The sequence below is a fragment of the Hyaena hyaena genome, unplaced genomic scaffold (assembly GCF_003009895.1).
Source record: "Hyaena hyaena isolate Hyena2069 unplaced genomic scaffold, ASM300989v1 scaffold_2688, whole genome shotgun sequence".
Classification (NCBI taxonomy): domain Eukaryota; kingdom Metazoa; phylum Chordata; class Mammalia; order Carnivora; family Hyaenidae; genus Hyaena; species Hyaena hyaena.
Window position 1 is genome coordinate 1 of NW_024083327.1, and position 9972 is coordinate 9972.

The 9972-nt window shown below is 40.0% G+C and overlaps 1 protein-coding gene across 1 annotated transcript; it reads right to left on the reverse strand.

Moving 5' to 3' along the window:
- Positions 1-11: 11 nt before the first annotated feature.
- LOC120227657 (histone-lysine N-methyltransferase PRDM9-like) lies at positions 12-9768 on the reverse strand (the record flags this gene model as incomplete). The annotated part of the gene is given in 7 exon segments (XM_039225727.1): positions 12-258; positions 1678-1745; positions 2143-2414; positions 2650-2751; positions 3395-3548; positions 6126-6175; positions 9661-9768. Coding segments are annotated over 7 exon segments (1001 nt in total), but the record flags the coding sequence as incomplete, so codon positions are not given.
- Positions 9769-9972: the final 204 nt, after the last annotated feature.

Consider the following 9972-nt stretch of genomic DNA (forward strand, 5'->3'; position numbering starts at 1 on the left):
GACATGGAAACTTCCAAGGAGAATTCTTTCTTTTCTTTCTGTTTTGAAGAGCAGTGGTGCCCACCTTTCCCTGCTGAGAGCTCGCTCTTCCACTTGCTTCCACACTTGATGCCCAGCTACTGGCCATACTCATCACCATACCAGACCAGAAGTTCACAGCCTGGCTTGACGACCCGGCAGGTTCGGTAGAAGATCTGCCTGTGATATTGAAAAGCCACCAGGTTCTGCTCCTCATCATCACTGGCACAGTTCACATACCTGGGATTGAGGCAGGGAGAGGGAAAGAGAACCACAGGAGATAAGTTCCCGTTACGTGTTAGATCTGCCCCCAGTGCTCACGGCCTCCATGCTGTGATGCCGCCCACTCCCCAGCTCCTCAGGAACCTTCTGTTCATACTTAAGTCTCCATCACAGTATCATATGAATTCCCATCTCTAAGTTCAGCTTCCTGCCCTCAGCCTTTCTCTAATGCTTTTCCCCTTGCTTGATTAACCATTTTCCAAATCCCAATTCCAGACTTACTGCCACCTTAATTGGTCACAAAACCCAGTGTGACCAATTTGTTTCTCTAAACTTTTGTTTCTCTAAACTCTAAATTAAGTTCTGTTTTATACCACAGAACTTGATGCTTGACCATGGACTCTGCTTTCAGATCAACAGACATCATTCCACACTCAGCCCAAGTGTGGCTATCTTCCTTTGAGAGAGCTTTCTTCAATTCTCCCTACACTGTATCTGAGGTATCATTCCCTTGTCTCCCCTGAGTTCTCATAGAAGCTTGGAGCTTTCTTTGTCTTAGTAAAATGACACAGAAAAACAATATTTTATTTACATGCTCCATCCCCTGATAAAATGAGAGCCCCTCAAGGAAACAGGGTGGGTCATGAAGCATAGAGGCCTGTGGCCATACTGCAGTCCCTTCCTATACAGGCTTCAGAACCCAGTTCTATTAGAAATGAGACTAGAAGAGCTGCTGCCCTCACATATTAAAGGTCCCTTGTTTAAGGCTATCTCTCTACTGTATACCTCTTGAAAAATAGGGAAACTGTAGTTAAATATTCTTTTTTTTATTTTTGAGAGAGAGAGACAGCATGAGCAGGGGAGGGTCAGAGAGAGAGGGAGACACAGAATCTGAAGCAGGCTCCAGGCTCTGAGCTGTCAGCACAGAGCCCGACAGGGGGCTCGAACCCAGGAACCGTGAGATCATGACCTGAGCTGAAGTCAGACGCTTAACCAACTGAGCCACCCAGACGCCCCTATAGTTAAGTATTCTTAAACTCAAGTGTCTACTATCTATCTGCATTATGTCTTCCACAGGACATGGGTTGTATAATATGTTTAACTAATGAACTCCATTGTCTAAACTGGAACACAGTAAATGCTTATACATGTTGATTAGATAAACTAAAGTGTGAATCCAGTGTTCCTGATGAATCTAGGCTCCTTGGGTTTTTTTCCAGTGTCCAAATTTTGTCCAGAATATTTAGAGGATATATACTATATTCTTATCTCCTTTTCCCCATAAACTTCTCTTGAAATGAAAGAGCATTACATGGAGAACAAAGAGGAACAGAGGATTGAGGGAGACCATTAAGGGAGACATGATGAGAAGGAAAGGAACATAGGTTTGTGAGGGGTGAATGTCCTCTCTGGATCCCTGAGCCCTATTGGCCTTACCTCATCCAGTTGGCCCAAGAGTTATCCTTTCCATCCACATACTCGTAGCAGTTTCTCCCTTTGGTGATCTGAGTTTGAGAAAGAGAAATTAAATATTTTTGTTTGTTTGTTTGGTGTGTGTCGGGGAGGGAGGTAATAGAGGGATTATTTTACTCTCCTGTGGTCAGTGTCTTTCAGCCTGTATGGAATCAGTCCCCAGTGTGACCACAGGATGTGCTCTTTAGTCATTGTCTACACATCTGGGTTGCTTTGTCAACTCAGAGCAGGGGTCCCGGAAGCGTGTCTGTACCACTATGCTCCTTCTTACCCTCTGATCTTTAAGTAGGAACACCAGATTCATGCAAAGCCCACTCAGCACACAGAACTAACCGTATTATTCTCTTCCATGTAGAGGGTGATATCCTACCAATCCACAGCAGGGATGTGGGAAACCAGAGGACAGGGGAAGAGGTAGATGATTCTCACCAGCCAGGAGTATCCACTGTTGGCTGCCTCTTCACCTTCAGTGATCTGACCCTCATAAGGGCCAAAGTGTATACCCAGTGGCAGATCAGATGCTTCATTCCATACTCCAAGCCCAGCCTCAGGGATGCTCGATGGTCTGATTCTCAGACCAGGGGGCAGAGTGAGGGCTGAGCCGTTGGGATGCCCCTTGTCCACTGCATTGTCCTTTACAAATGTAGCTGGCCCATGAGCAGCACAGCTCTCAATGAAGAAATTCTGACACTTCTCACAATCTGGAAGTGAGAGCAACAGGGATTAGGAAAGAGTTAGTGCATGTTCCTGCATTTAAGTAGCTTTAGAATGAGCTCAACACACATCATTTAGCCTCTATCCTATACTCCCAGTCACTAGAGGAAGGGAATGATTTGGGGACCTCCATACCCGTGCTGGGTATGGAGACTGTTTGATGAAGTTATTGTACCAGGAGAGAACAACTTTCTTTGAGAGTGGGCCAAGATGGTCACTTACAGAGGTAGTCATCATCCTGGGGCTCGCTGACTTCTTGGTATGCAAAGCCCTTTCTTTCTCATAGACTATACATCTTCACTTCAATCTCCTTTCTCCTGAGCTCTGAGTTGGAAAAGAGTATGTGAGTGAGGTTGGTGGGGTCTGGAGTGTTAGTCCCCTGTTTTTTCCGAAAATGCAAAATCTCATCTAATAAATTATTACTTGCCCTTCTATATACCCTCTCCCCATTGCCCAAACTCTTAATTCAGAGAGTAAGACTCCACACTGACTATAGATGGCTAACTCAATTTTAGTTTCTTCCCATTATCAGGCTAAACTTTATAATCTTTCCTCTTAGAAAATGGCTCATTCACGTGTTTCTTCATTCAGAAAATATTTGTTGAGGGCACATTACATGTCAGGCATCAAGTAAGGTCCTGGGCATTCAACACCAAGAAAGTATGGTCTTTATTGTCACTGAGTGATTTATTGGATAACTTGCATGTGTCTATTCTTTAATGTTTAATTTAATGCTTTCAAACAATATATAAGCTATGCATTCTTATCTTCACTTTACAGATTAGCATTCAGGAGCTCATAGAATTTATAAGATTTATCCAAGACCTCAGTGGTAACTACAAGTGTCAGGTTAGTTTAGCTTTAACCTAGGCCTAGCCAGAGTCCACTCCACATACCTAGGTTGTATTCATCAACGTTTCTGGAGGACTTAGAGGGACCAAAGTTCCCATATTATTTTTTTTCTTACCCAAGTTTTGTCTAGAGCGATGTCCAGGGGTACTTGCTTCTCCAAAAAGGGACGGTTTCTGGCCCTGCTCTGAGCCACTTGTGTTCAGCAACTTTGCTGTTTCTGATAAATCCTTCAAGCTAGATTCCTTACTTAATGGCACTTTGTGGATTCCCTTCAATGTGAGAGTCACATATTAAAAGACAGCAGGCATTTATTTTTTTATTTTTTTTTATTTTTATTTTTTTACAAATAGTTTATTGTCAAATTAGTTTCTACATAACACTCAGTGCTCATCCCCAAAGTGCCCTCCTCAGCAGGCATTTTTTTAGTCCTGTAAGGCTTATGATGTGTTTTCACATGAATAGCTTTGGTTAATACTTCAACAACACTTGGAAATACCTAAGAATTCTGAATACTAGAGGGAAAAGAAAAGGAATATGTGGGTATTGAATTCAAGACGAGAAACCATGGCTTAAGATTCTCTATCTTTATATTTTCTCAAAATTTTCCATAAAAGTGAGAGGCAGGGAGAATGCTTGGGAAAAGTAGCTTGAGAATTAAGAAGGTCTGTGAAAGAAGATGGTAGAGAAAAAGAGGGGGTCATCTACAAATTTATGGACATTTAATGGAGGAGGAGATGTAGACAAATGGAAGGGACTGCACACATTGAGGTGACAGAGCAGAGAGAGGGGAAAGGTAACAAAGAAAGGGTTGGAGGAAATGTGTCTAAACACTGAAAAAACAACAACAAAGGATGCTAAAGTTGTCACTTGCCGTATCCAGGAAAGAATATTTGGAATTAGATTAGCTGGTTCTTGTCAGTTGTGTTTGAATAAGGTTGTACCAGCAGCTAGCTCTCTTCAGGTATACATGGTAATTTTTTAAAAAGTTTTATTTATTTAAGCAATGTCTATAGACCACATGGGGCTTGAACTCACTACTCGAGACCAAGAATCTCACGCTCTTTCAACTGAGCCACCCAGGTGTCCTATATACATACTATTTCTTAATGTTATAGTAAACAGAAAATATTTTAATGATCATCAAATTGTCTCATGAGCTATTTGATACAGTATGAATGTGAGATTCTGGTCCTGCTATCAATTTACCATCTCAATTGTCTCCATGTTCAAAATCTAAATCACAGATGTTATTTTCAGCATTCCTTGACCCTTTTACTTCTAATGTAATCTATAAATGTGGAATTGCTCACTCAGAAAACATTCAGGAGCCCTGTGGGGCAGGGGACTTCTGAGAAGAAAGAGCCTGCAGGGCAGAGGCAGGCTACGCAAACGATTCTGAACAGCATGACAGTTGCCTAATGAGAGCTCAGAGGAATGAGCCGTTGCTTCTTTCTACAAGTATGAACATTTTAAGTCAGTTCCAGGCAGGTGAGTTTCTTTTTTTCTTAAGTTTATTTACTTTTGAGAGAGAGAGAGAGAGAGAGAGAGAGAGCAGGGAAGGGGCAGAGAGAGAGGGAGAAAGACAGAATTCCAACCAGGCTCTGCACTGACAGTGATGTTTTCATGAACTGTGAGATCATGCCCTGAGCTGAAATCAAGAGTCTGATGCTTAACTGAGTGAGCCACCCAGGTGCCCCACAGATAGGTGAGTTTCTAAAGAATATCATGTAACATATATGAAAGTCATTTTATATGTTGTTTCTCAGTCATCAAACCTAGAAGTTCTCAGGGCTTCAGATGCTTCCTCTTATTAGAATGGGAGACTCTGGGGGTGTCTGGGTGGCTCAGTCAATTGAGTGACCGACTCTTGATTTTGGCTCAAGGTAGTGATCTTGGAGTCCTGGGGTCGAGCCCTGTGGTGGGGCTCTGTGCTGGGTATGGAGACTGCTTGAGATTCTCTCTCTCTCTCTCTCTCTCTTAAAATAAGTAAGTAAGTAAGTAAGTAAGTAAATAAATAAATAAATAAATAAATCGAATGGGAGGCTCTGATGGTGGGGATCCTCTCTCTTTCATCTGGGACCATCCAGTATACACATTCTAGTATATTTGTAAGGTTCTCTTACTTAGGGGGTGGAGGTCTTAGCTCATCTTTCATTTTAGCATACTAGAAAAGAATTGAGGTTGAAATAATCAAGTGAATAATGTAAATTTTATAAAACTATACAAGTTTTAATGAGCTTGTAAGTGGTTTAGAAAAGGAGCTTGAGATTAGATTGCACTACCACTAGTTTTGGGATCTCAGGTATATAATCATAAATGTCTTTGTTTCAATCTCTATAAATGGTGATATTTACAGTACCTACCTCATAGGGTTGTTGTAACGTTTGAGTTTATTCATCTAAATGCTTAAAATAAAGTCTGAAGTATAGTGAAAATAAAACAAGTGATAGCTAATATTACTGCTGTTCTTTTTAAAAAAAAATGTTTAATGTTCATTTATTTTTGAGAGACAGAGCATGAGCAGGGGAGCGGCAGAGAGAGAGGGAGACACAGAATCTGAGGCAGGCTCCAGGCTCTGAGCTGTCAGCACAGAACCCGACGTGAGGCTCGAACTCATGAACCCTGAGATCATGACCTGAGCTGAAGTTGGACGCTTAACCACTGAGCCACCCAGGTGCCCCTATTGCTGTTCTAATTAACTATTGAAGTTATGATGATACTGGATATTGTGCTAAAGAGTTCAGGAAAGGAAGGCAGCAGTTCCCAGGATACCCTGCATTCTCTTACCCTTATCTGTATTTAAATCCATGAGATTTTTTTGTCACCAGGATTTGGGAAATACTCACCTTCTGTTGTTTACTCTGCTCCACTCTGAATGTCATCCAAGAAGGTTTGACTATAAAGTGATGAGAAATCAGTGTTTAGGTTGGTAAATGTTTCTAAACTCCAAAGATTCTCACTAGAGACACAGAATTCTTAACCAAGGAGTGACAAGTACAAAGATATCAAAGGGTGATTGGAAAATGGTTTTTAAAGTATCATCAAAGTCTATGCTGCTACTGGTGACCAACTAATTTTTTGAAAATGTTACAAAAATAGACAAACCTCATTTATCATTTATGCATCATCCTGTGTTCATAACTTATCTATTACACCTAGTAATATATGTATATATACTGGATACATATACTATATATATGTATGTGTGTGTGTGTGTATATACATATATACTGACCTTCTATTACAAAGAAACTCAACAAGCTGCAAATAGAAAGAAATTACCTCACTATAATAAAGGCCATATATGAAAAGTCTATCTCAAACATCATACTCTCCAGTTTAATGCTGAAAGCGTTTTCTCTAAGATCAAGAATAAGGCAAGGATGCCCACTCTCACAACTTCTATTCAAAATAGTACTCGAAGTCCTAGCCAGGGCATTAGACAGGAAAAAAAAAAAAAGGAAATAAAGTACATCTAATTTGGAAAGCAAGAAGAAAAGTGATGTTTGTTCACATATGACATGATCTTATATGTAGAAAATCCAAAAGATTCCACACAAATATCTGTCAAAACTAACAAACAAATTCAGCAAAGTTGGAGGATACAAAATTAATACTAAAAACAATAGTTGCATATGTATGTACTAACAGTGGACAGTCCAAAAAGGAAATTAAGAACAGTCTTATTTATAATAGCACTAAAGGAATGAAATAATTAGTAGCAAACTTAACCAAAGATGTGTAATCTTTGAACACTGAAAACTACAGAAAATTTTTTAAAAAGTAAAGATGCTTCATTATCACTGATCCTCAGGGAAATGCAAATTAAAACTGCAATGAGAGGGGCGCCTGGGTGGCTTAGTCGGTTAAGCGTCCGACTTTCGCTTAGGTCATGATCTCGCGGTTCGTGGGTTCGAGCCCCGCGTCGGGCTCTGTGCTGACTGCCAGCTCAGAGCCTGGAGCCTGTTTCAGTCTGTGTCTCCTTCTCTCTCTGACCCTCCCCTGCTCACTCTGTCTCTCTCTCTCCTAGAAATAAATTTAAAAAAATAAAAAATAAAACTGCAATGAGATATTATCTCATACCTATTAGTATGATCACTATGAAAAAAAATCCAGACGAAAGCAAGTATTGTCAAAGATGTGGAGAAATTGGAACCCTTACACACTATTTGTGGGAATGTGGAATGTCGCAGGCATTATGGTAAACAGCATGGAGGATACTAAATAAAAAGAGAACTGCCATATGATTTAGAAGTCCAGTTTCTGGGTATGTGTATAAAAATTGGAAATAGGATCTTCATAAAATATTTGTACACTCAAGGTCATTGCAGCATTATTCATAATAGCTAAGATGTGGAAGCAACCTAAATGTCCAACAACAAATAAATGGATAAAGAAAATTATACACACACACACACACACACACACACGCACAGAGGAATATTATTCAGCCTTAAAAATGAAGAACATCTTTAATATGTTACATCATGGATGGACTTTGAGGACATTATGCTAATTGATATAAACATATCACAGAAGACAAATACTACATGATTCCACTTATATGAGTTATCTGTTTCACGCATATGGAAAATAGAATGGTTGTTTCCGGGCCTGTTGGGGGAAGGGGAGGAGAGGAAATGGAAAGTTGTTCAATGGGTATAGAGTTTCAGTCATGCAAGATGAAAAAGATCTAAAAATCTATTGTTCAATAATGGGCATGTAGTTAATAATACTGTGCTGTATACTTAAACATTGTTAAGAGGGTAAATTTATGTTATTATTATGTTTTGTAACCACAATAAATAAAATTGGGTGGGAATTTTAGCTGAGGGTAGATAAAGCTGTGTAGATGTATAGTAAACCATGGGTTATGTGTTCTCTATGAAGACTTCCTTTTTATGTCACACCTTTGTGAACAACCACACACTGGGTTTTCAAATCTCTGATATCCATAGATGGAATCATAGACCTAATCCGAGTTGCTTTCTCCAGTTTAGGGAGATCGAGTCTTCTTCCAGACTGTTTTGTCTGAATACCAAAAGAGAAAGTGAGTTTCTCAGTTCTATTTTGAGTTTATTTTTTTATATCTAGGAGAGAGAGAGGGAGACAGTGTGAGCAGGGGAGGGTCAGAGAGAGAGGGAGTCACAGACTGAAACAGGCTCCAGGCTCTGAGCGGGCAGTCAGCACAGAGCCTGACACGGGGCTCGAACCCACGAACCGCAAGATCATGACCTAAGTGAAAGTCGGACGCTTAACCGACTAAGCCACCGAGGTGCCCCTCTCAGTTCTATTTTGTAAGGATCACACTTCATGTTATCTGTCTGATGCTGTCTCTGGTAAGTGGTATGTGGGAAAGATCAGGGAGACTAGGTAATTATCTCAAATCATCTTCAGAAGTAAGACAAATAATCTGATTCATTTTGGGGAATGAAGATCATGTGTGTGATTAAGTATATATAAAAACTGTGTATCTTTACATTAATATGTTCATCATTTTCTCTTTTAAGACATTTAATCCAATAATTGAATAATAAGAATAACTGCGATTACTTTTAAAAAGCTCTTTGGTGGACTTACAGTCTAATTAAGGTTTCTTTAACTTCTCTTTCATTAACGAACAATGTTTAGTACAAAAAATCTTTTTTCAAGAAAACAAATGACAAATTTTAAACATATAGAAAGGTACGGAGAATTATACTGGAAAACGTATGCATTCACCACTATTCAGCCTTCTCCCAACATTCTGCCACAACTTTCTATCTTTCTATCTTTTAATTTTTATCTGTATATCTTTTAAGTTCTATTTTAAAATTAAAAAACAAAAATAAAAGCAAATAAAAAGCTAATCAAGACACAGCAAAGCCACCTGCCACCCCTTCCTTCTTCTCTTATGATAACTACTCTGAATTTGGCATTTCTTTTTCATGTTCAGATTTTGACACATTTACCACTCTTAATGTATTTATAAATAATATAATCTACATTTAAAAATTTTATATAAGAGGCACCTGGGTGGCTCAGTCGGTTAAGCGTCCGACTTCGGCTCAGGTCATGATCTCACGGCTCGTGGGTTTGAGTCCCGCGTCGGGCTCTGTGCCGACAGCTCAGAGCCTGGAGCCTGTCTTCAAATTCTGTACCTCCCTCTCTCTCTGACCCTCCCCTGCTCACGCTGTCTCACTCTCTCTTAGAAATAAAGAAAACATTTAAAAAAATTTTTTTAAATTTTATATGAATAGCCTCTTATTGTGTGATATTCTGTTTTGCATCTTGCATTTATGCTTTTGAGTAGAGAGTCTCCTTTTTTTAACTCCTGAGATGAAGCTGAGACCTAAGCTATGGGTTTCAGGAGGAAACACCTAAATCTTCCTGGTCCCTCACCTTGATGCCTTGGCGTCCATTCTTCATCGGAATCCTCAGTGTCATCAACTGGGGGTTTGATGGCCTGCCTGCGGTGACACATGAAAGCTGGTCGAGGGGCTCTGAGACCTGAAAAGAAGCAAAATCCTTGTCCTAAGAGGGAAGAGCTAGGAGGAACAAAGCAGTGGCAATGGAGTGCATCTCCCAGTAGTGCAACTCAATTGGATGGGCCGAGAGAGTCTAGAACAAGGCAAGAGATGAGCCGTGCATTGCCAGTGCAAGCCCTACACTGATAGAAGAGAACAAAATTTCATTCCAGATTTGTCTTCACAC